The following is a 22,346-nucleotide window of genomic DNA, read 5'->3' on the forward strand; positions in this document are numbered from 1 at the left end:
ACATTTTACAGCTGCCCTCTGTTAATATTATACAGCCCTGTTAAGGCAGCCGGCACAGCTGTTCGACCTTCCCGGTGATTGGCAAACTCACTGTTTTTATAACTTGCAACAATAATTATTTAAAAAATAGTGAAAAACTCAGAAAAATGGCACAAAAGGTGATCAAGTACATCGGTCGCACCACAGACTTTCGTGGCAACACGCTGTGGGAGCTGGTCTCGGACCTGCCCAACTGGGGAGTGGGCCGCCTGCTCATACGTAACATGTTCCAGCGATATCCGGAGCCCTGCTACATGCGGATTTTGAAGGTGCAATCCGTGGACGAGCAGCCCGGCGAGATCCGCAAGGTGCGAGTTACAGTGGAGAAAACGTGGCGCGGCGTAACCCAGCCAAAGCCAGTGGAGATCTACAGCACCAGCTATAAGGCGGACTATGAATTGGTGCCACAGGATCAGGAAGCAAAATACCTGAGCAACAACAAGAAGGTTGAACCAGTGGTCCTGCCCACCAAGATTGACCTTCCGCCTCTGCTCCGCGAACTGGTATCGGAGGAAACGGGCAACCCCAATCCCCAGATGAGGGTCTACTTCAAAGTTACCGACAACAAAATAGCCAGATTAGCAAAGGATGGTGAAAACCCAACCGTTAAATTCGCCCTTGGTGTGGGGCAGCCGAAAGCCGTAGCCGCCAAGCTTTACGAAGGATTATTATAAGCCTGGGACATTGTTGAAATATTAAATACATCTATTATACACTTAAACATACGAACATTAGATTTGTACACTATCTACACGCGGGTTAGACTATGGAGTGGAATACAATGGAATAAGAATACTGGCATTTACTTGCAACTGCCCTCCAGGGAGCGCAATTTCCTCGTGAGATTGTCTACTTCCAGTCCCAACACATCAAGGTTCTCTTTCAGCGTGATATTTTTCAGGAGAGTATCCTCGAGTACAGCTTGCAGTTTCTTGTTTATCTCTAGAGAAAGTTCGAGAGACATGGCCTTACTCTCGCCTCCCGTCTTAGAGGATCCTCCATAGATGGCTGCCATGATCCCATTTCCATACTTGACCAACTCGCTTTTGTTCTGATCGCTGCGCGACGTGGTTAATGCGCCAGCAGTCTGATCCCTGAGCATGTAGTGTTGCACCACCTTGGATTTCTTCTGCACCTCGGCCACCAGGGCAGCTGTGTGGTTCTCCAGAAACTCAATACGTTCGGTTTGGCGGGCTGTGGCCTGCTGCAGCCGCAGTATTCGCTCCACGAGGACTTTTTTGGACGGTACCGCCTGGAGATCTTGCTGCGGTGGTGGCTGTTGCACGGTGGTGGCACTACTGGCCACCGTTTCGGATTCAGACGACTCGCTGGCCCGTCGACTGCCGCTTTGCATGCTGCCGTGGCTACTGGAGCGACTATGACTCCGTTGTTGAGGATTCTCCGTTGGATACCCATTGATTGCCTGCTGACAGTTGCTGCAGTAGCTGATTGGAGTCTTCGGTTCCGTAATTCCTCTTTTGTACTTGTTTAGCTCGCGGTGGAGCTCTTTCAGCACAGTGGCATGTTTGTGCTGGGTAGCCTCAAAGTCACCCTGAACATCCTCCAGCTTCTGCTTGGTCAGTTCGTACATCTTCGTCTTTTCGGACAAATGCTTGGCCAGCAGCAATCGCTCCTCGCTTTTCTCCGATGCTTCCAAACTTAGTTGCTGCTCCAGTTGATTGTACTTGGTGCCGTAGGTTAGCTTTTCCTGCTTCAGTAACTTGTTCTCAGCATCAAGTCCCTGGGCCTGCCAAATAAGGAAATATCATCAGATCCTTTAACATTATAGTTTATGATGCATCTGATACCGAAATTTATCTCGACTGCTTAGAATCGTCAGACATTCAAAGCCTCGGTGGCGCAGTTGGCAGCGCGTAAGTCTCATAATCTTAAGGTCGTGAGTTCGAGCCTCACCCGGGGCATGTAGATTTTTTGTTTTTTTGTACTTGTACTCACCTTAGCTTCGGCCAGGCATATATCATTCTGCAGCTGCACAATTAGTTCACTCATCTCCTTGTTAATTGTGAGTAGCTCCTGCTTCTTGACCTTTAGTTGCTCCAGGTCCGATTCGTGGTCTTGGAGTAAAGCTTCCAGTTTCTGGACTCGCTTTTGTTCTTCCGTCAGTTTTTCTTCATTTCTAGAAAAAAAAAAATTGTTCAATTTAATATAAATAGTACTAAAACATTTAGGGAATATTTTATATTCTAATTTATACATTTCCTGTAACTTACATAGTGTTTTGAGTACGCAGAAGCTGAAGTTCCTCCAGTTGCCCCCTGAGTTTAGCGGAGTTAAGCAGCTCATCACTGTAGGAACCTTCTACGGAATCGTGCAGCTCTCTCAAACGATTAAACTCCTCTGTAAGCTGGTTATGCTGTAGACATGAAGTTTAAAAAAGCTAAATATTAAATGGAATATTCCCAAACTTGATTTACCTCTGTGGTGATCTCGTGAAGCTGGCTCTGCAGTTCTTTGTTGGCTTCGCTTAGTTTTTGCTGCTCTTTGGTGACTTTATCCAGAGCCTCAGTCTTGCTGGTAATCTCATGTTTCAAGAGTATTGTGTTGGCTTCGAATTCCATTTTAAGTTTCTCTGTATTTCAAAAGGGAATGGTAAGACATGTTTAACCCATATTGTTGATAAACTAAACCCACCATTGGCCTTTTCTTCCAGTTTGTTGGGCGCGTTCTTTTCCTCTTCCAGTTGGCGTTCTACAACCTGAAATAGGTATGTTCAGTGAATCTAAAATATCAGCTTAGCTAATCTTTTCGTACCGCTTTCGCCTCAGTTTCGATGTTCAGCTTGTTTATGTGATACTTGAGCTTGGACTCTAAGTGACCCATTTCAGTTTTGTACTTTTCGCACTCCCTCTGATACTTCCTGACTTCATTGCACTGATAAGGTAAATATAAATGTTATGATAAGAGATTAGTTATCTGCAAAATTGGTACTTATATAACTCAAAGTGGAATCAGTTATATTGGCAATTAAGGAATTACTTTAGTCCAAAGTTCGTTCGTTAAATTATGGGACCAGTCAATAATTTCCACCCACCTTTTCATCGATGATGTACGTCATACGGGACTTTTCCTCGCTGACAGCCAGAAATCTGGTGGATACATTCTTTACTTCCTTTTTTGCCTCGGCCAACTGCTTCTCCACCGCCTCCTTTTCCTTCTTGGCGTCAATGAGTAGCTTCTCCTTCATGGCGAACTTGATGACGGTGGATTCCTTCTCCTTGTTGGCCGTTTCCATTTCCTTGCGGCAGGCCTGCTTCTCCTTGCCCAGGATGGCATTCTCCCGCTGAATGAGGGTGATCATGTTGTCCTTCTGGATGTTGGAGGTGCGCAGTTGGTCCAACTGCTGCTCATAGTTGCGCCGCTGCTCCTCTAGCTGGGCCAAGCAGTGGACATGGGATAGGATGTTGTTCTGCGGAGGTAGCGATGGATTTTGCTGCAGTTCCATCTCATTTTCCTGGGCCTTCAGATCCTTGAATCGCAAGCTAAGTCCTTCCTCTTCGATTGACACTTGATCCAGTACGGCTGCCTTGAGATCCTGCTCTATTTTGCCCTCATTCTGCTCTATTAACTGATCTCCATTGTGCTCAGTTTTCACATCGCTTTCATCCAGCTGCTGTTCCATGAAATCTACTTTCATATCCACGTCTCCTGTTGTTTTCTCCTCAATGTGGTTAGAATCCCGGCCAGAATACCCATTTTCCACGCTTGGCGGATTTTCCATCTCAGCCGGCGATGTTGCCTGCGCTGATTCCATTATCGGATCGGTTATTTTATCATCTATTTAAATTTTACAATGAATTTTGCGTACTTTTGCTATACGACAAAAGTTTGATATTTGCAGAGCAGCTGTTAATTTAAAAAAAGTTGGCAGGTCTCTTTGAGCAGTATGACCACAGCTGCCGCTTGGTGCAAAGGGGCACACTAATGATTGTTTACATTGCAATTTGCTTAACTTGTTAGAATTTAAAACATGGTTTGCGCTTTGGGCATTGAAGGCAGTGCCAATAAAATTGGCATAGGCATAATTCGAGATGGTGAAGTACTGGCCAACGTACGAAGAACGTACATAACCCCACCAGGAGAAGGTATTCCCACATTCTAAGCCGCCGGCTTTTAAAGATTTCATCATATCCATAAATTCAACAGGTTTCCTGCCCAAGGAAACGGCCAAGCATCACAGGGAAGCCATCCTGGGCTTGGTGAAATCCAGCTTAAAGGAAGCCCAATTGGAACCCTCTGACCTAGATGTTATATGTTACACCAAAGGCCCAGGAATGGCTCCTCCTTTGTTGGTTGGTGCCATTGTGGCCCGCACTTTGTCTCTTTTGTGGGAAATTCCGCTCCTGGGTGTGAATCACTGCATTGGTCACATCGAAATGGGTCGCCTGATCACCGGTGCCCAGAATCCCATAGTTCTCTATGTGAGCGGTGGAAACACACAGGTTATTGCCTACTCCAATAAACGATACCGCATCTTTGGCGAAACCATAGACATTGCAGTGGGCAATTGTCTGGATCGATTCGCCCGCATCATTAAGCTGTCCAACGATCCTAGTCCGGGATACAACATTGAGCAGCTGGCCAAATCCAGCAATCGTTATATTAAACTGCCCTATGTGGTAAAGGGCATGGATGTCAGTTTTTCAGGGATTTTGTCCTACATCGAGGATCTGGCTGAGCCGGGCAAGAGGCAAAATAAAAAGAAAAAAACACTGGATGAAGAGGTCACGAATTACAGCCAAGCGGATCTTTGCTATTCGCTGCAGGAGACCATCTTCGCCATGTTGGTGGAGATCACAGAGCGCGCCATGGCCCACTGCGAATCGAATGAGGTTTATTGAAGCAGTTTTCCAAATTAACTTTAACTAACCCACTTTTTTTCAGGTCCTCATAGTTGGAGGTGTTGGTTGCAATGAGCGACTCCAGGAGATGATGCGCATAATGTGCGAGGAGCGCGGCGGCAAACTCTTTGCCACTGATGAACGTTATTGCATAGACAACGGACTAATGATTGCCCATGCTGGTGCAGAAATGTTTCGGTCTGGCACTAGGATGCCCTTTGATGAAAGTTTTATAACTCAGCGATTCCGCACGGACGAAGTGCTGGTCAGCTGGCGGGATGACTAATCACCACAAGGACTTATTTCTGTGCTTCGTTTGTTTATTAAATAACTAGTGTCCATAATATCGTCATATTTGTAAAATGTGTGTGTTTAGGATGTGAACGAATTAACCCGCTTAGAGGGCCTGTTCCTTGCCCGTCCACTGGGGCTTAATTTCCAACGGATAAACGCGCTTACCCTCGATGACATAGACTGCTCCGTTCTTGTCCTTCTCCAGGACATTTAGAATGCAGCGAGAGACATCAGCGGCACTTTGCTTGTTCAACCTATCCAGAATCCTATAGGTCTCGTCACTCGTTTCCGGGAAGATGATCTTCTCCGTGAAGTTGGTGAACATGTCGGTCATCGTAGCTCCAGGACAAACAGTCGCAAACTTGATGCCCGAACGTTGATAGTACTTTTCATTCTAATCGAGAAAGGGACTTAAATTAAAAACATAATTCAAATGATATTTAAGACTTTCTTGTTACCGCCAAGCAACGTGTGAAGTTAATGATGCCAGCCTTGGTGGCTCCATATACGGGAATGATGAACATTGGATCCAGACCCACCACCGAGCTCATGTTAACCACAATGCCGCCCTTGCCGCCATTATCCTTGCCCATGTAGGGCAATGCGCTCAGCGTGGAGTTGATGATTCCACCGAGATTCACCAGCAGAGTCCTCTGCACGTCCTTGTCATTGAAAATCCCGGCTACGTTGACCACAATATCGATGTTGCCAAAGGTCTTGGCTATTTCCTCATAGGTGGCTTCCACACCCTTCTTGTTTGCCACATCCATCTTGATGATCATTACGCTTTGGGTGGGATGAGCAGCTCTAAGTTTCACAAACTCCTCCAGATTATCCTGCAAATCAATGATGGCCACCTTCTAGGAAGCACACCTTTTAGAAATTACTTCACGTAATACTGTGTAATTAACCCACCGCTGCTCCAGCGGATAGGAGCTGCTTGGACACCTGCAGCCCAATGCCTCCAGCTCCGCCGGTCACCACTGCATTCTTGCCGCGAAAGGACATCTTGGTCTGGTTGATTGTAGTAGTCGGGGGTATTCCTTGTGGCTTCATCAAACACTGAGCTCCTCAGTTGCACTGCTGACTTGGAATAGCAATGTTGGCCGCTTTTATACCTATTTCCCAAGGGCTATATGATATATCGCTGAGTGACTTTGGTTCGACTGCAATCAATAGCTAGTTTTCCACCTGCTCTGGGTTAGGATTATGCAACTTATGCCCATATATCAATTTTCATCCTCATCTGGTCGCTCTAGCGTTCAGTCTGCTTCACACCGCTCTGGTTTTTCGATATCAGCTTTGCATCAGTGATAATGCCATCGTAGAGAAAAGCAATGATCTCTTAATAACTACAAGTGGAACTAAAAGATAAATGTATTTACATAGGTAAGGCTTCCTTGCAGATCTTTCAATTTAATGTATACTTAGAGATAATGTCATGCTGTATTAAATGCTTTAAGTTTTTAAAACCCATGGTTTTTAATTTTTATTTCTTCCCAAAAGAAATTACAGCATTACAAATATTTGAAAGTGTATTTATTCAAGCAAAATTCTTGTGAAAACATAACATATCTATGTATGTCGTATATCTTTGGTTTCCGTATGTGATATTTAAATTTCCTTCACAAATTGTAATATTAAAAGTTTATCTGTTATCTTAAGACTACCAAACATGGATTCGAGTACCATGAAATGTATATAAATTTGATTGGGATTTACTTTTGAACTTTTTGGGCCGCTTCAAAAGGTTACGTATCGACGTTAAAAAAAGGAAACCAAAATACGGGAACTCAAAAAATATATAATCAAAAATAGCAATTTATTTTTAAGCACTTAAATTATCACAAACTTAATTTATACACAAATATAAATCAAATTGGGAGACATTAACTAGGAAAACACATAAGTTAGAAATACAGTTGTATGAGAGGGTGCAAAACGGTGGTCTCCCCATCTAGTGGGCGTTGTCGTAGGTGTCCTTGTGCTGGTAGCCGCTCACGTATCCGGATCCATCGACCACGTTCCGTCTGCCGGCGATACCCTTGCCCTTTCCGGAGGCATCAAAGCGCTCCTTGTGGGAACCGGTGTACTTGCTGGTATCCGTCAATCGATCCACAGCAGCTGCGGCTTTTCCAGCCTGAAAATATTAACCAAAAATAGATTAGGCCTTTCTTAAAAGACAAAATATATAGTTATGATACACCCTTTCAAAATAAATATTTTTTCCATTATTTGTGGTCACTATTCAAACTAAAAGTTCCTTTTTTCTTCCCAAAAAATTCCAAAGTTGAATATGAGTATCATTTTATATATACTACTTTATCAAAGGCATATTCTCCCATTCTATAAATTAAGTGGCTAAGATTCAGATGGAAAAATATAATAATTGACATTTAAGAACTACCTAGCCTATCAAAAATATAACTCAAATTAGGGCATAATGTCTTCTCAAAGTTAAACGAAATATAAGCAGTCTAAAATAGGGGACCAATATTATGTCTGATTCGCAATAGATTTATCAAACGCACCGAAACGGATACAACTCCTGGAGCTCCACAGCCGGCCAACTTTTGCTTGATCTCCGACAGCTCCACTTTTTTCGTCTTGGCCAGATCGTCCAGGAATTTGTTGTAGTCACTAAGCGAGATCTTCATGGCCTTGAACTTCTTGAAGTGGATGCCCGTATCCGTGGTGGTGATCTTCTTGTCGATAACCTTGGCCTGTTTCATCCACTTGTCACTCTGCGAGAGCGTGATCAGCTTGCCATCGGACTTGGAGTCCCCGAACTTGGAGAAGGCCTTGAACTGATCCGAAAAGCTAACCTTGGGCTCATCCTCCAGAGCCAATTGGGCTAGCTCGGTCGCCGGTACCTCTGGAGTTGGAGCTGGAGAGGGGCTTCCATTAGCTGCGGCTGCCTCGGACATGATGGATCTGAAAAATATATTTAAGATTTACACTCGTATTATTGAACCTTTACGAAAGCCTCAAGATCTTTTGAGGGATCCCCGGGAATAAAAAGAAACACTACACAACTCCGGACAAAGCACCTTCCATTTTACAGATGGACTGGGAATCATAAACATTTATATTATCAGTTGGGTATATCATCTACGCAGTTCCTCACCTGTGGGCCACAACGCTCACCAACATTGCGGTGGGTCTTGTCCGTCACCGTCAACTAACGAGGCTATATTCCCAGACGTATCTTTACGAGCGGCTTATCAGTATTTCACTCACTTCGCTTTCGCAATGATATCACAGCTTATACTGGACAATGGAAAGCTATACCCACCCAAAGCTAGACCAAAGCTCTCTCAGATGGTTTTTGAGAGGTGGAGATCTAAAGGCAAATTGGGAGAGACCCTATCATGGAATGGCGTCATCGGTTTGGGTCCCCCATCTCCCAGCGCAGCTAATTATCGCCTTTTGGCAAACCAAAATAAATAGCCAACAGGTTTGACTCACTTAGGTTTTTCTATGGGGGTCAGAACTTGGCAGTAGCTTGCGAGATCTATTATGATAAGTCTTTAGCATATAGTTATCATAGGCTGCGCAAGACGATGTTGGGTACTTACGGTGAAAAGATAGATAAAACTACTTCATCAATAAATAAAATAAATAAATAAATGAAATAAATAAAAACTTCAATCAATAAATATAAAAAAGAGGAATACCAAAAGTAAGTTTATTTATTTATTTTACGTTTCCCTACCCACCGTCAGAAATTCCTCGCCTAATTTGTTGCACATGGAACGTGGCATAACTTTGGAAGATAATTTAGTTTTAAAATTGCTGTAGCATAAATTGTCCTCGTGTTTACAGGCTACCCAACACGAAGTCGAAGAGGCATGGCGGAGCTGCCGAAATCTCAGCCCCATACCCATGTTTCCATAAACAGTAAATAAAACGTGAGCATTTATTGGCAAGGCCATTAATTACGCACCACTTAAGGTTGCAAGTTGGAGCCCCAGGAGGGATGGAAGCCGTTTGGGCAACCATTTAATGCGGCGATAAGATGGGACTGCAACCAGTTTTTTGGAGTCCTCTATCCGTGAGATATGATGCCGCGGCTTGTGCCTCCACAGATGTGATCAAATCGAAGTGGAAGTGGATGGGGGTACGAGTATCATGACCTTGATGCAGCCCGTCAAGCATGTCAAATACTACGAGTATACCACCCCCTAGCCCCATTCGCAATCCAAATCTAAATCTAAATGAGTGAATAAAGTGAGTGCTTATGTCATCGCCTCATCTCGATTACGCTGTTCTGGGGTCAGCGTTGAATAGCTCTGGGGTGAGGCAATTTCATAGCCCATATTCCCAGATAATCAACCAAAATCATCTATGTAAACTGAGTGGTTCATTGGGAGCATTGTATGCATCGCAAGTCCACCGGTCATTAATCATCTTATTGGTCTCAAGAGCAGGGTTATTGAACTTGAACTCCGCTCAAGACAAGATACCGAACACGTCCCCGGACAAGACTAATGGAACCCTCTACTCCGCCCTTACGTGTAATTGGAAGCCATAAATACTCGGAAACAAGAAAGTTGACAAACTACACCACAAAAGAAGTTGGAGTATGCAAGAAGAGTTTTAAGATGACAAAAAACAAGACGCTAACGACTGCGAAGTTACCTGTATATAATTGGAACTTATATAAATAACTTTGGGTAATCTATGTTAAAAAAAAAAATGGATCTTACATTTAACTTATGCTAATTACCACAAAAGAACTATTCTAATATTGTTTAAATCACGCTTTTGTAACTACCACCGGCCATCACAACTATTTTGAAAAGCTAGATCTAATTTATAGTACGGAGTATTCGTAGTAAGTTCTAGTCTGATTTAATTTTTTAGTAATCGCCGGCTGCTATACAATTTTCAATAATTTTATAAAATGTTTATACCGAAACTTAAATAATATTCGAGAGAAACACTAAGAGTTTAAGCTTCCCATAATTATATAAACGGAAGTATTAAATCATCGCAATCGAAAACGGAAAGAACTATCCCAAGATCTTGAGATAAGCGCGCCACAGGAAGCGCTGACCAGACTTGACCCTATATCCACGCTAAACAAATTATTTTTTAATATTTTTTGACAACTGAAAGTGCAGATACCCCTCGCGAAATGAACGGCAGAAAATCGGGCAGTCTGACGGGGAGCGTGGATAGTCTAAATCAGAAATAATCCGCTTGGCTGTCAGACCATAAATAATTCGATTCTTCTCATTTCCCATCTCTGTTTTGTCTTCATTCTCTTATTTTTGATCAGGGGAACAAGTTCTCATCCAGCTCCAGTCGAGCATTGCGAATTCGTTGCCAACATTTTAATTAGTTTTCTACCAAAATGGTAAGAGCTAATTGGGCAATATTTATGAGCACAATTTGAATAGGAATACGAATGGATTATAGAATACCATATACAAAAAGAATGGACTTCCTGGAGGGGGGTGGCAATTATAAACCCAACCTACCTCAAGTGGACCGCTGGAGAGCGAATGCAGGAAGGGAAATTTGGGTCATCTCGATGTGTATTTATAAAACAAACGACTTGGGGGGAGAACATGAAATACTGCACCAGATATGAGTTCACGTGCGTAAATAAACATACTGAAATATTAGCGCCTCGGACTGAATGCATAAATTAAAAAGACCTTTTTGGGGGGCCAAGCAGGAAGCAATGGGGATTCTGATACGGCACGCAACGCAATAGAGAAATCATTGACTTAGGGGACTTATGCTCGGGACATAATATGTGTATGAAATGTGTGGCTACATCACCACTAGCCCAGATGACATCACTGGGAGCTGGGAAACGCGCAAGCGCCAGTTTGGAGAAGGGGTTTCTGGGGGCTCGGGACTGGAATTTGAGACTGATGATTCAAATACACGCATATATACACACGGAAGCGGGGAAAATGCGCCTAAATCGGGACCTCCCAACGGAAATTGAAAACAAAGAAAAGGGGAACGCGATGCGCGGAAATTGGGTCAAAATCTGCTCTTGAAAACATGAACCTGCTACTCATAAAATGAAACAAATATCCTTGGCTTGGAGTCTGCTCATAGATACAGGATACAACATTTTTGGGGAAAAAAAAAATAAAGCCTTCTAGATTATTTTTCCTTAAACGTTTCCAACTTACATTTGTTAGTAAACAAGTGTCAAAATTCTTGAATATATATTCCAAAAATCTTTGTTATATTCCTCGGCTATTTTCCAATCACTTTAAGGCAAGCGCGCGAATGCTGGCAATGTCGAAACTCAACTGTTTGGACAAATGCGCAGCCAGTGGCTAGCGAAGGCCCAGGCGGCGTATGAGTGATATTTTTGTTTTGAGTGAGCTTTCGCAGAGTGAAATAGAAACTTATAGGCAAAATCCTTCTCAGCATTTTATCAAAGGGAAAGCTGGCAAGTCATAATGTGAGCTAACATAAAATCCAAAACATTCTGAATGAGATAAGGAAAAGATTTGGATTTTATACACACACTTTTACTTAGCGCTCATTTTTTTAAGCGATGACTTCATTTCGCAAAATTTTAAACACGAAAACTAACAACGAAAACCACACCACGAAGCCATTTATCAAAAATAAAAAAGAAACAAAACCTAAAACAACTCAGAATAACAAAAGTGACGTTAGGCACCGGAATCTTATCAAACCAACAAGTTACACTCAAAATTTGGGTTTGTTGTGAGTGAAATTCATGGGTGAAAAAGCTTAAAGCTTTTCCTGATTTTATATTGTCGAAGGGGAAGGGGCTCGCCATACAGTCTGAGGTACTAAAACAGTCAATTTGTAAGTGCCCGCCACCAAAACAGAAAACGATGCGTGAAATAGTCGAACAAAAACACGCACAACAAGTGCCAGACAATTGGAATAATGAGGGGTATCTTGTGTGCCTACTTGGACGTGTTTTTGGGGTGTGACTTGGGCTATACTAACCAGTGAGCTCATGCTTAGCTATGCAAATGAGATTTTATATCAAGCGGCTAAGATTTGTTGGCCACCTTACTAGGTAAATGGGTTTTTTGAACTTTTCTATTTCGGACAATCAGGAAAAAGTAAAAGTCAAATAGGAAATCTTAAGGAAATTACTTCGCACTCCATAAAATGATTAAACACATTCTGAAACAACAAGCCGCAGCCAAAACCCTAAACAAACCCTAAGCGAAAAAAACCTTTGACATTGATTTATGGGAACTGACTGTCAGAGGAATTTGGTAGGTTTTGTGGCCAACTCGATGAAGTCATAGCCCTGGCCCAAAAGCAAAATACAACGCAACTGAAAGACTAACTTGGAAAACGAAATACCCTGAGGAGACTCGTAATTAAGTTCCTAAGTTCCGCATTGACATTACAAATAACTGATCTAATGATTGACTTATAATTTAAGCATTGTCTTCATTCTTAATTTAGTTTCTCGATCATATAAAAAATATTATATATATAACGTATAAAAAATAATATTAAAATTAGGAAGCTATACATTCCCATGATTTCCAAACTTAAGTAGTAATATGTTTTACATCAAAAATACCCTTTTAAGTAACGAATAAAATACCCTCTTTCTAGGGCAAAAAACAAAGTACTGCCAGTCGTAAAAAATGCAACAAGATTCTTGCCACCTGGCCTATCTTTAGTGCAGCTTTAATTAGCCACGAAGGCAGTGCAAAGAACCAATGATGGTACACAAATCAGGGCACAGCCCACGCCAGGCAGAACAAAGGCTGTGCACCAAGTGAACCGGACCACATTTCCAATCCAACTTCAATTCCAGTCCAGAACTAGCCAACTCATTAAGGCAGGCAGGAATCGCTGGACGGAATTGGGCTTTGATTGAAACTAAGTGCCAACGGGGCTAACATTAAAACGCACTTATCAGCCGGGCCGTCAAGGCCAAACCAATGTGGTTCTTGAAGGTGCTCCTCCTCCTAATCGGGAGCGAAGTTTAAGCACCGCAGATCTGAGGCATCCGATAAACCCGCTGCTAAAAATAAAAATGACCAGCGAAGGAGGAGCAGGAGATACCAATGCAGCTGCAGACTCGCCAGTGGCTGAGAGAAGACAAATTTGTAGGGGGTTTTCTGGGACAAAAAATAAGAAAATATTAATTGCTGGTTGGGCTTTAAAATTCATTTGTACTAGGTGTCTAAAAGTATGCAGTAAAAAAGATACAGCTTTCGTCATTGGTTTAGCGCAATTACGGACTTAATATAACTATTTTTAAGCTCTAGGAACAAAAATGTAGTTTAAAAGTGTGATTGAAAATATTTTGTATGTACATATATACATATATGGAGTGTATGGGGGCTTTTGACCCCCAAGGACCCCCATTGCGTTCGCCACTGAAGCGCAAGACTCCCGCGTCCAAGCTGTGGCCAAATGTGGCCCTTGGCCTTCACTCACCTTGAGATGCCGTTGCTGTCGTCGTCGGTTGTTGCCACAGTTGTTGCAATTGCTGTTGCAGTTGCAGTTCCTGTTGTTGTTGCTGTTGTCGTGGCCCCGTTGCAGTGTGCGGACAAAAGGAGGCTGAGATGCCACAATGCTGTGGCAGCAACAACGATGGCATATCAATAACACGCTGGTCTGGATGCGGTCTTTGGCCTTGATGGTCCACCCAGCCAAGGCCCTTGGTTCGATTGCAGATGCAGATGCAGATGGAGATGGAGATGCCAGGCAGCGATTTCTTCTCCTGCTGGAGTGAAGCTGGATCTGCCTCCCTCATTTGAGCCCACTCCAGCCTTGGCCACAATTAAACCAAATTGACACCGCCTTCACGAGGCGGCGATCCCCAAAAGGGGAGTGAAAGGCGGAGCTGCAATGTCCGTTAACGACACAAGTGGACACGACGACGCATTCGCATCTCCTCGTTTGCATTAAAGTGCATCTGATAGATACATTTCGAGAAAAACTAAATTGTATTTTTACTATTTTAAGACTGTAAGACTGTAAACATTTTTTTAAATTAATTACCTTTATGTGTCTAATTGATGTGTATGTGTATAATTTTAATAAATTCTTGTTCAATCCATTAATCCCCCTTTTTTACTTATAAAATCAAATATTTCTTTTTTTATGATTATAGCTTTAAATAGATTTTTTTGGAATTTAAGGACACTTTTTTCTAAAAATATTAAATTATACTAATATTAAAAATATTGAAATTAATGATTTACATGTTGATAAATTACGAATTCATTTTCTTTGGTTTTCTTTTATGTCATAAAAGCTTTAATAATATAGGCACTTTTCATGCTAGCTTAAATTTTTTACAAATTTAATAAACAACCTTACTATATGAGGATACAAGAGGATGCACTATTTGTAAACTTTTGCACATAACAATTCAAAATGCATTTAGAACTTTTTCGCAGTGTAGCAGAATAGAAGAATCAGAAGGGACAGCAGGAACTGGCCGCTAGGAACCTCAGCCAGAACCAGACCTAGAACTCGCGAAAGAACCTGCTGGGTATAAAAGGATGGAGCCTTCGGCTCAGAATCAACAGTTACCAGTGAACTGACGAACAAGACTCACTCGAAGGAATCTTCCACTGCCAAGCCATGAAGTATCCACTTCTGTTGTTAGGAAGCCTCAGTTTGGCCCACGGACTGGCCTTGTACTATCCTTATGCGTACACTGCCGAGGGATCCGCCGTGTTCACGCCCACCCAGAGCCAGTATATCGCCAAGGATGAGTTAGGTCAGTACTCCTATGGCTATTCGGAACCCTTGTCCAGCAAACAGGAGACTCGCACTCTTGACGGGGTCACCCAAGGATACTATAGTTACCGGGATGCGGCGGGCAAGTTGCAGAGAGTTAACTATGTGGCCGATAACGAAGGTTTCCATGTGGCAGCCACTAATCTGCCAAAGACCAAAGTATCCGAGAAGTCGCTTGAATTTACTCCCAGGAGCGCGTCCTATCCGGTAGATCACCATGTCGAACATCCAGCGGAGGTGCCGCACTCTATAGTTCTGAATCCTTTTGGCCATAATCCCGTTGCGGTTCCACATCATCAAACAGTAGTTGAGAGCGGCCGAAGTGCCCATCCAGAAGGACATCATCCCATTGAGCACCACGAGCATTCCGTTCCTGTAGTTCAGCATCCCGTTGGCCACCATCCCATTGAGGTTCCACATCAACATACTGTTGTTGAGACCGGCCGCAGTGCTCACCCAGAAGGACACCATCCCGTCGAGCACCACGAGCATTCCGTTGCTGCAGTTCAGCATCCCGTTGGCCACCATCCCGTTGAGGTTCCACATCATCACACAGTAGTTGAGAGCGGCCGAAGTGCCCATCCAGAAGGACATCATCCCGTCGATCACCACGAGCATTCCGTTGCTGCAGTCCAGCATCCCGTTGGCCACCATCCCGTTGAGGTTCCACATCATCACACTGTTGTTGAGAGCGGCCGAAGTGCTCATCCAGAAGGGCACCATTCGATTGAGCACCCTGAGCACTCGGTTTCTGGCTCAGATCCAGCCGGACCCCATGGTGGCCACTCCCAATTGCCTCATCCTGTTTCTGATACCGCGGAAGTGGCTGCGGCCAAGTCCCTTCATCTTCAACGTGTCCATGACGAAGGGGTGCGCAACCAGGTGCTGACCAAGATTCCAGTTGCAGTGGCTCGCAGCCACCATGTCGTGGTTCCAGCTCCAGTCTACGGATATACCATTCCCAGGTACTACACCCCCGGATACTACTTCTGAACAGCAGCTGCCTTAGCCCGATTTGGTTCATCATTCAAGAATTTCGAATTTAAAATATAAATTGTCAATCAGTCTGCGGCGTTTCATTCAATGTATTGGTGGGACATTAATAGGCAGTTGCCAATTCATTTTCAATATTCTGAAATCAATAACTTCTTTTCAAATATTTAGAAATCGAATTTTACCCTTAAAGTTTGTAATAGTATCTTTGGTTGAATTTAATTATAACTAAAATCGCGACACCTAAAGTTCAAAGTCCGGCTGATCCATTTAGCTGCTTATCTCCAAGACCGGAACCGTTCACTCGGACCCTGTCCTACCTCAACCTTTTGGCCCCAGACCAACCGATCACATTCCACATATGTACAGCATAAGCTCTTCATAAATGTGGGGCGAATTTTGATTTCAATTAAATTTAATAGCAGCATAAACAACGGCAAAGGCAACAACCTAAATAACTAAAACTGGAAAAGGTAGCCGGCGTGTCCTATAGCCCCACCCGGTTCCTTGACCCCTCTTCTGACAATTTCGGGCTCACACTTAGAGAATCAAAAGGCCAATAATTATGACAACTCTGTACAAACGTTTTCGTTTAAAGGTGGTGATAAAGATCAAAATAAAACGAGTAACTTCCTGTTTTCATTCGAAACTAATTTGTAATACAACTTTTCCCTCTAAGGATGAATTATCTTCAAACTCCAGTTTCTCCCAGTGCACATCCAGACCCACTGAAGAGCAGCCTGATTAAGTTCTTGCTTTGTGGCATTGCGGAACGTTGTTGCTTGTCTCTGTACATGTCCACATCCGATACCATGCGATACTTATAAGATACGTGTTGCTGCCCCTTGCGCAGATGAAAACAAATTGCGGCTTTTGTGCTCAAATTTATGCTGAACTTGTTGAAATCGAAATCGACAAAATATTTATGTACGAAAATGCGAGGAAGCAGAGGAAGAGGAAAAAGGAACAATAATCCAGCCTGGTGGAATATGAAAGTAAAACCCAACCGGACGACCTTCCTGAGAACTCACGAAATTGTAAATTTTTGGCAGGAGGCGCCGCCTATAAAAGGCAGAATCCCCAACCGATCCCAGCACAGAGTTCTCTAGAGCGAGTACTAGTTCACCACACTAGCAGCGCCTTAAAAAGATTCCAAAACACGCCAAATAATCTTGAAAAGCCACGCTTGAGAAGATGCATTTCCTTAATCTTTGCCTGATTTTTACAACCATCGGCTTGGCCGTCGGTTCACCGACCTTGGAGTACGGAACCCCACCAAGTTCGGATACGATCAGTCAGTATCACACCCAGGATGAGCATGGTCAGTACGCATATGGCTACATGGCTCCACTCTATTCCAAGCACGAGACCCGCACCGTTGATGGTGTGATCCGGGGCACTTTCTCCCACGTGGATGCCAATGGCCAAACCCAGACCGTGGACTATGTAGCCGACGCCGAGGGCTTCCATGTAACCTCCAATCTGCCCAATCAGCAGGCCATTAAGGAAACCCAGGAGGTGGCTGCTCTGCGAGCACAGCACCTGGAGGCGCATAACCAGGCCAAATTAAGGTTGGCCGGAGACTACTCCGCTGGTCCTCAGCCTGTTCAGGACACTCCCGAGGTGGCCGCCGCTAAGGTTGCATTCTTCAAGCGTTTCGAAGCCGAGAAGCTGCGCAACAAGTTGCTCGCCGAGAAGAAAGTTCTGGTGATAGCGAGTCCCGCTTCCATCGCTGTTCGCTCCCAGCCGATATATGTCTACCAACCCACCACAGGATTCGTATACAACTATCATACCAAGACGCAGGCTCAAGTTCCCTCCAGGAACTACCTGCCTGTGGCCTAAAGTTCGGGTTTGTCGTCTTTGAAAAATTATGTTATTTGTTGAGCAATAAATGATGCAAATCGGAAATTTAAATTTGAACTTTGTTAAAATCCTTGGGAGAGTCAAGGGCTAAGAAGGGCTTAGAAAACACTAACGAAAGTGCTTGAAGAATGCTAAATTTAAGTTCCTGGCTATTGTTTAAAAAATTACGATTTGTTCTGTCTACTTTTAGAAACTTTTAGGTAAATGTTCTTAAGGCCAGTACCGCCTTGTGGTGTCTAGTTTTAATGTCTAGCATACTGTTATGACAGTTTACTAAAGCAGTATTCCAATTATTTCACCATTTATCTGTACAAGTTACATTGCTTATCAATGATTGTAATCCAGATATTCATTGTCTGCAATAAATTCCTTTTTAAACGCCAATGACTCTGGTTACGTCTTTAGATTATATACAGATTTTCAGTTGATCTGGATGTTCACTTTTTCACAACATAAGAAAAAAGAAAAACATTTGACTTTTGGCACAATGGTGCTCTGTCTTGCATTTATTCTTAGGAAACACATCATAGTTACACCTCACTTTGTTCCACGATTATTAGCAGGTCATCACCACGATCATCATCACCATGCCTTCAATTGCGTTTGCTTACCAACAAACTGCGACTAAGGGCCACCGGGCGCAGAGTTCGCAGCTCCGTGGGCGTGGTCACACTGTACTTGGTGTTCGGAGAAACCAGGGTGTAGTAGGCACCGATTGGCACACGGAGATCACTGTTGTCTAAACGATCCTCGAGCAGTTTCTCGGCACTGGCCAAGCCGCCGAGCTTGAGATAACTGCTGGAGCTTAGATCAGCCAGGGAGTAGATGGTGCGCAGGCGCAGATCATCGGCATCGCGATCAGATGAGATCTGACGATCATTCTCCCGAATTTGGCTCGATTCTCGCAAAGATTCTTGGCCTCGGGGCTGATCTTGACGTTGGTTTTGACGCAGCTCTTGACGGGATTCTTGGTCAGTTCTTAGGTCCTGTCGACGATCTTCTCGACGATCTTCCCGCCGATCTTCTCGCCGATCGTCTCGCCGATCTTCTCGCTGATCCTGTTGCCGATCTTGTCGCTGATCCTGTCGGCGATCATCTCGCTGATCTTGTCGGCGATCATCTCGCTGATCTTGTCGCCGATCTTCTCGCTGATCTTGTCGTCCATTAACTCGCAGATCTTGACGTCGATCTTCTCGCTGATCCTGTCGCCGATCTTCTTGCTGATCTTGCCTCTGCTCCTGCCTCAGATCTTGCCTCTGTTCCTGCCTGAGGTCTTGTCTCTGGTCCTTCCTCTGATCCTGACGGATTTCCTGATCCCTTTGCTGCTCCTGGTCTTCTCTGTTTCTAGGCAAACTGAGCCCCCGCTGGCGATCAGTCAGCATAGCTGAAAGCTCGGCACGAACTCTCTCCAAGATGGCCGCATCCTCATCGGTCAAACTCTGCTCTCCCGACTGCTGATCCTCGTTGCTATTCCTGTTCTGATCCTGCTGCCTTCTGTCCACCTCCTCACGCAAACTGATGGCCAGAGCTTTCTCTCTGGCTTCCCGCAGAGCATTCAGGTGGGTAAGACGAGCCTGCTGCACCTCCTCCGTGTCGGTTACCGGCAATGGAGCTTTTCCCTCGTCTACGGGTGCTTGGGGTTGGTTACTCGCTTCGGCCTTGAAGCCCTGAACGCCATTGGCCTCATATCGAACCGTTTGTAGTTTTCCATCGGCATCCACATAAGAGTAGAATCCCCGGGAGGTTCCATCTCGGGAGGAGTACTCAGCCCTGGCCGCATTCTCATCACTGTAGCCATAGGAGTAGAAGGCCCTGGCCGTATCTTGCTCCTGGTAACCACTGCTCGCCCTTTGAGGCAATCCTGCAGCCGAGGTAAGGGCCAAAAGACCGCCTAGAATCGTCCAGGTAAAGCAGTGCATCCTCTTCTTTTGATTGCTCTTGTGGAACTGATGCTGCAGTGACTCCCCGGTGGGTGTTTTATACCACCTGCGGGTAACTCGAGGCGCCACCCACCACCCGGTCTGCACAATGACCTCGAAATGCGCAAGTCGATCCGCTGCGATCCGATTGGTGTCGATTGCTTTTGGGGCCTCTGGTTCGCTACCGCACGGATGTTGCAATAGTGAACTTAATATTGAGACACGGATCCATCGGTTGCGCAATTGGGCGGCACTTCCAGCTAAGATTTGTGTCTCCGCGGATGTGGCAAGCGCACCCTGGATTCAAGCGGAAAACAAATGGTGGAAGTCTATTTGTTTGGTTCAATGGGATAAACAGCCATATTCGATTACTAGACGGATTCAGTGATTCCCGTTTAAGTGGCTGACATGTATTAGAGGTGGATTAATAACTAAGGAGTTGTATTATGAGTATCGAAAGTTTTTTGATGAATGCTTTAAATATTAATATCATATCATATAAGATATTAAGCCAATTAAGAGAGGAATTGTCATCATTTTCTAAGCTTACGCAGTTATATTAAAAAAACAGTCTCCACGAGAGCGAGCAGACCCAAAAAGCTTAGAGAGCTGAGATGGCAGAGAACTGGCGATAAAGTCGGTAGCACTTGTTGATCGAAAAATTAGTTTTCCTATTGCCGCTGACTGAATTGCACGGAGTCCAATAGAGCAAATTGTTTCTCAACAGCGACATGGATTTAGCAGGCAAAAATGTCGTTTACCTTGGCGGATTCGGAGGCATAGGCCAAAAATGTGTGCAAGAACTGCTCCAGCGACAACTAAAGGTGGGCTGTCCAACACCAGAGTCTTAATACTATCTCTAATTGGTTACTTCATTAGGCTCTGGCCATTTTCGATCTAGATGCTAATGAGAAGCTCTTGGCTGAGTGGAAAAGCCAGCATCCCGATACGGATATCTTCTACCAAAAGCTGGACATAACCCAGAAATCGGATATAGATGCGGCTTACAAGGCAACCGCCGAGAGATTTGGGCACTTTGATGTGGTGGTCAACGGCAGTGGACTGATGAACGACCGTCTGGTCGAACTAACTATTCAAGTTAACCTGGTAAGTGAAAGGAGAGTTTGTTTACTTTTTTAATACCCTTATTTAATTGCTTTCCCTGGCTGTTGTCAGCTGGGTGTTGTCAACAGCACTTTGACCGCCTTGGAGCACATGGACAAGGCCAAGGGTGGAAAGGGTGGACTCATAGTGAATATATCCTCGGTGGCTGGACTCCAGCCTACAGCAATTATGGCCATTTACTCGGCGGCCAAGACGGGCGTTACCACATTCACCAGGGCCATGGCTGTAAGTAGGGAAGGGAACTGAAATAAAAAGGAATTAATTGATTTTAAAGTTAAATATAAAAATAATATTTCATCCCTTTTAGAACCCCTTCTTTTATGCTCACTCTGGAGTAGGCTTCATTACCATCTGTCCGGGATTCACGAACACGGGACTCCTGGAGGACATCGCCAACAAGACGACATTCACTTACGACAATCCCATGCTGGCCATGTTCAACCGGGTGAAGCGACAGACGGCCGAGGATTGTGCCAGGAACTTGGTCTCAGCAATAGAGACTTCCAAGAATGGAGCAGTTCTAATGCTAGAGTTGGGTGAGACGACGGAGGTGAACATGCCAGACATATGGAAGCCCCAGTTGGATAACTAATACCGCACCCTCTAATGTTGCTAATTGCAAACATTTAATCATCAACTGATTGGTGATTTAAAAATAAAATGTTATCAGTTAATGGAGCTTTTTTAACATTTAATGGGGCCATACGGACAGAAAATAGGTTACGTTTCTATTTATTAGTACCACTTCTAACCAGAATACTAAATAAATAGAAAACCTAAATTTAGTTTTTTTTCAAAATACAAATTTCGATTTAAAGATCTTTTTCATCTAAAGTTAATCCTCGTTTTTAACTTGTCCTACTTCCAAAGATGATATAATATATATAAAAATATAAGACCGTCTATAAAAATGGCCTTCTCCTCTGCTATATAAGCGAGGCTATCAAACATTTCCATTTATACAAATATTCTTTATCAAATCTGTAGGCCCCACATAAGATAAACCAAAAATAGAGCGATGGAAACTGGAATGATTATAACTTGTTGAGATCTTCGCGAGTTGCAGCCAAATAAACTGCACGGAATTTTTTAGAGAATTTACGAATTGCGACATGGATTTGGCAGGAAAAAATGTGGTTTACCGGCGAATTCGGCGGCATAGGCAAAAAGTGGATACAGGAACTAATTCCCTGCTCCATTAGAGTCTGCCCATTTTTGATTTGACTGTGGACGCCGAACTCTGAGTGGAAAAAGCTTAATTCTAAAAGTGAAATTTTATACCAAAAAATGGGCATCACTTAGAAATTGGATATAGATGCTGCCTATAACGCCTGCTTGAACTGACCATTCAAATAAATCTGGTTTTAATATAATTACACGTTCAGAGGGATTTATTTATCCATTTTTTGTAAAGGTGTAGCACTTTGACGGCACTGGAGTACATGAATGGCCATATACTCAACTTCCAAAACAGGTGTCACCACATTGTAAGTTTTATGGAAAAAGCAAAGCA

General features: G+C 43.7%; 9 protein-coding genes and 1 non-coding gene across 12 annotated transcripts; 6 read left to right on the forward strand and 4 right to left on the reverse strand.

The window, feature by feature from the left end:
* Positions 1-9: 9 nt before the first annotated feature.
* On the forward strand, positions 10-764 carry LOC6545321. The gene has a single exon (XM_001973211.3). It carries the CDS (start codon positions 147-149, stop codon positions 711-713), a length of 567 nt encoding a protein of 188 aa, XP_001973247.1. The 5' UTR covers positions 10-146; the 3' UTR covers positions 714-764.
* On the reverse strand, positions 724-3,946 carry LOC6545322 (coiled-coil domain-containing protein 186). The gene is made up of 7 exons (XM_001973212.3): positions 3,092-3,946; positions 2,812-2,931; positions 2,692-2,755; positions 2,475-2,629; positions 2,271-2,413; positions 1,996-2,176; positions 724-1,786 (listed from the first exon to the last, which is right to left on the reverse strand). The coding sequence occupies exons 1-7, from the start codon at positions 3,809-3,811 to the stop codon at positions 842-844; spliced, it is 2,328 nt and encodes a 775-aa protein (XP_001973248.1). The 5' UTR covers positions 3,812-3,946; the 3' UTR covers positions 724-841.
* Trnam-cau lies at positions 1,889-1,961 on the forward strand. Its single transcript has one exon. It is a non-coding gene; the product is annotated as a tRNA-Met (tRNA).
* On the forward strand, positions 3,943-5,257 carry LOC6545259 (probable tRNA N6-adenosine threonylcarbamoyltransferase). Its single transcript, XM_001973213.3, has 3 exons — positions 3,943-4,142; positions 4,204-4,889; positions 4,942-5,257. The coding sequence occupies exons 1-3, from the start codon at positions 4,028-4,030 to the stop codon at positions 5,182-5,184; spliced, it is 1,044 nt and encodes a 347-aa protein (XP_001973249.1). The 5' UTR covers positions 3,943-4,027; the 3' UTR covers positions 5,185-5,257.
* LOC6545260 (fat body protein 2) lies at positions 5,204-6,271 on the reverse strand. 2 transcript variants are annotated; one of them, XM_015157527.2, is made up of 3 exons: positions 6,108-6,271; positions 5,651-6,049; positions 5,204-5,586 (listed from the first exon to the last, which is right to left on the reverse strand). In XM_015157527.2, exons 1-3 carry the CDS (start codon positions 6,246-6,248, stop codon positions 5,296-5,298), a joined length of 831 nt encoding a protein of 276 aa, XP_015013013.1. In that variant the 5' UTR covers positions 6,249-6,271; the 3' UTR covers positions 5,204-5,295. The 2 variants fall into 2 exon arrangements, with proteins under 2 accessions (XP_015013013.1, XP_001973250.2); XM_001973214.3 differs by having other exon boundaries at positions 5,651-6,052.
* A 724-nt stretch (positions 6,272-6,995) lies between these two features.
* LOC6545261 (TPPP family protein CG45057) lies at positions 6,996-11,511 on the reverse strand. 2 transcript variants are annotated; one of them, XM_015157526.2, is made up of 3 exons: positions 11,351-11,511; positions 7,724-8,126; positions 6,996-7,332 (listed from the first exon to the last, which is right to left on the reverse strand). In XM_015157526.2, exons 2-3 carry the CDS (start codon positions 8,117-8,119, stop codon positions 7,150-7,152), a joined length of 579 nt encoding a protein of 192 aa, XP_015013012.1. In that variant the 5' UTR covers positions 8,120-8,126; positions 11,351-11,511; the 3' UTR covers positions 6,996-7,149. The 2 variants fall into 2 exon arrangements, with proteins under 2 accessions (XP_015013012.1, XP_001973251.1); XM_001973215.3 differs by lacking the exon at positions 11,351-11,511 and adding an exon at positions 8,320-8,450.
* Positions 11,512-14,717: 3,206 nt separating this feature from the next.
* On the forward strand, positions 14,718-15,971 carry LOC6545263. The gene has a single exon (XM_026977201.1). The coding sequence runs from the start codon at positions 14,772-14,774 to the stop codon at positions 15,921-15,923; it is 1,152 nt and encodes a 383-aa protein (XP_026833002.1). The 5' UTR covers positions 14,718-14,771; the 3' UTR covers positions 15,924-15,971.
* A 1,052-nt stretch (positions 15,972-17,023) lies between these two features.
* Positions 17,024-17,840, forward strand: LOC6545264 (cuticle protein 6). Its single transcript, XM_001973218.3, has one exon. The coding sequence runs from the start codon at positions 17,118-17,120 to the stop codon at positions 17,766-17,768; it is 651 nt and encodes a 216-aa protein (XP_001973254.1). The 5' UTR covers positions 17,024-17,117; the 3' UTR covers positions 17,769-17,840.
* Positions 17,841-18,382: 542 nt separating this feature from the next.
* On the reverse strand, positions 18,383-19,745 carry LOC6545265 (trichohyalin). The gene has a single exon (XM_001973219.2). The coding sequence runs from the start codon at positions 19,706-19,708 to the stop codon at positions 18,383-18,385; it is 1,326 nt and encodes a 441-aa protein (XP_001973255.1). The 5' UTR covers positions 19,709-19,745.
* A 610-nt stretch (positions 19,746-20,355) lies between these two features.
* On the forward strand, positions 20,356-21,505 carry LOC6545266 (alcohol dehydrogenase 1). Its single transcript, XM_001973220.3, has 4 exons — positions 20,356-20,532; positions 20,588-20,815; positions 20,885-21,058; positions 21,141-21,505. The coding sequence occupies exons 1-4, from the start codon at positions 20,440-20,442 to the stop codon at positions 21,423-21,425; spliced, it is 780 nt and encodes a 259-aa protein (XP_001973256.1). The 5' UTR covers positions 20,356-20,439; the 3' UTR covers positions 21,426-21,505.
* Positions 21,506-22,346: the final 841 nt, after the last annotated feature.

Source organism: Drosophila erecta, unplaced genomic scaffold (assembly GCF_003286155.1).
Source record: "Drosophila erecta strain 14021-0224.00,06,07 unplaced genomic scaffold, DereRS2 tig00000021-arrow-pilon, whole genome shotgun sequence".
In the NCBI taxonomy this organism is placed as follows: Eukaryota; Metazoa; Arthropoda; class Insecta; order Diptera; family Drosophilidae; genus Drosophila; species Drosophila erecta.

Excerpts from the sequence above, each read along its gene's own strand:
- LOC6545265 (XM_001973219.2), bottom strand. The coding sequence starts at position 19,708 with ATGCACTGCTTTACCTGGACGATTCTAGGCGGTCTTTTGGCCCTTACC.
- LOC6545259 (XM_001973213.3), top strand. The coding sequence starts at position 4,028 with ATGGTTTGCGCTTTGGGCATTGAAGGCAGTGCCAATAAAATTGGCATA. Across the intron at positions 4,143-4,203 it reads CATAACCCCACCAGGAGAAG|GTTTCCTGCCCAAGGAAACG; the intron begins GTATTCCCACAT and ends TAAATTCAACAG. Across the intron at positions 4,890-4,941 it reads CCCACTGCGAATCGAATGAG|GTCCTCATAGTTGGAGGTGT; the intron begins GTTTATTGAAGC and ends ACTTTTTTTCAG.
- LOC6545260 (XM_001973214.3), bottom strand. The coding sequence starts at position 6,248 with ATGAAGCCACAAGGAATACCCCCGACTACTACAATCAACCAGACCAAG. Across the intron at positions 6,053-6,107 it reads TCCTATCCGCTGGAGCAGCG|AAGGTGGCCATCATTGATTT; the intron begins GTGGGTTAATTA and ends TGTGCTTCCTAG. Across the intron at positions 5,587-5,650 it reads ACTTCACACGTTGCTTGGCG|AATGAAAAGTACTATCAACG; the intron begins GTAACAAGAAAG and ends TTTCTCGATTAG.
- LOC6545264 (XM_001973218.3), top strand. The coding sequence starts at position 17,118 with ATGCATTTCCTTAATCTTTGCCTGATTTTTACAACCATCGGCTTGGCC.
- LOC6545261 (XM_001973215.3), bottom strand. The coding sequence starts at position 8,345 with ATGTTGGTGAGCGTTGTGGCCCACAG. Across the intron at positions 8,127-8,319 it reads GTGAGCGTTGTGGCCCACAG|ATCCATCATGTCCGAGGCAG; the intron begins GTGAGGAACTGC and ends TATATTTTTCAG. Across the intron at positions 7,333-7,723 it reads CAGGAGTTGTATCCGTTTCG|GCTGGAAAAGCCGCAGCTGC; the intron begins GTGCGTTTGATA and ends TAATATTTTCAG.
- LOC6545321 (XM_001973211.3), top strand. The coding sequence starts at position 147 with ATGGCACAAAAGGTGATCAAGTACATCGGTCGCACCACAGACTTTCGT.
- LOC6545266 (XM_001973220.3), top strand. The coding sequence starts at position 20,440 with ATGGATTTAGCAGGCAAAAATGTCGTTTACCTTGGCGGATTCGGAGGC. Across the intron at positions 20,533-20,587 it reads TGCTCCAGCGACAACTAAAG|GCTCTGGCCATTTTCGATCT; the intron begins GTGGGCTGTCCA and ends TTACTTCATTAG. Across the intron at positions 21,059-21,140 it reads CATTCACCAGGGCCATGGCT|AACCCCTTCTTTTATGCTCA; the intron begins GTAAGTAGGGAA and ends CATCCCTTTTAG.
- LOC6545263 (XM_026977201.1), top strand. The coding sequence starts at position 14,772 with ATGAAGTATCCACTTCTGTTGTTAGGAAGCCTCAGTTTGGCCCACGGA.
- LOC6545322 (XM_001973212.3), bottom strand. The coding sequence starts at position 3,811 with ATGGAATCAGCGCAGGCAACATCGCCGGCTGAGATGGAAAATCCGCCA. Across the intron at positions 2,177-2,270 it reads CTGCGTACTCAAAACACTAT|AAATGAAGAAAAACTGACGG; the intron begins GTAAGTTACAGG and ends TTTTTTTTCTAG. Across the intron at positions 1,787-1,995 it reads TATGCCTGGCCGAAGCTAAG|GCCCAGGGACTTGATGCTGA; the intron begins GTGAGTACAAGT and ends CTTATTTGGCAG.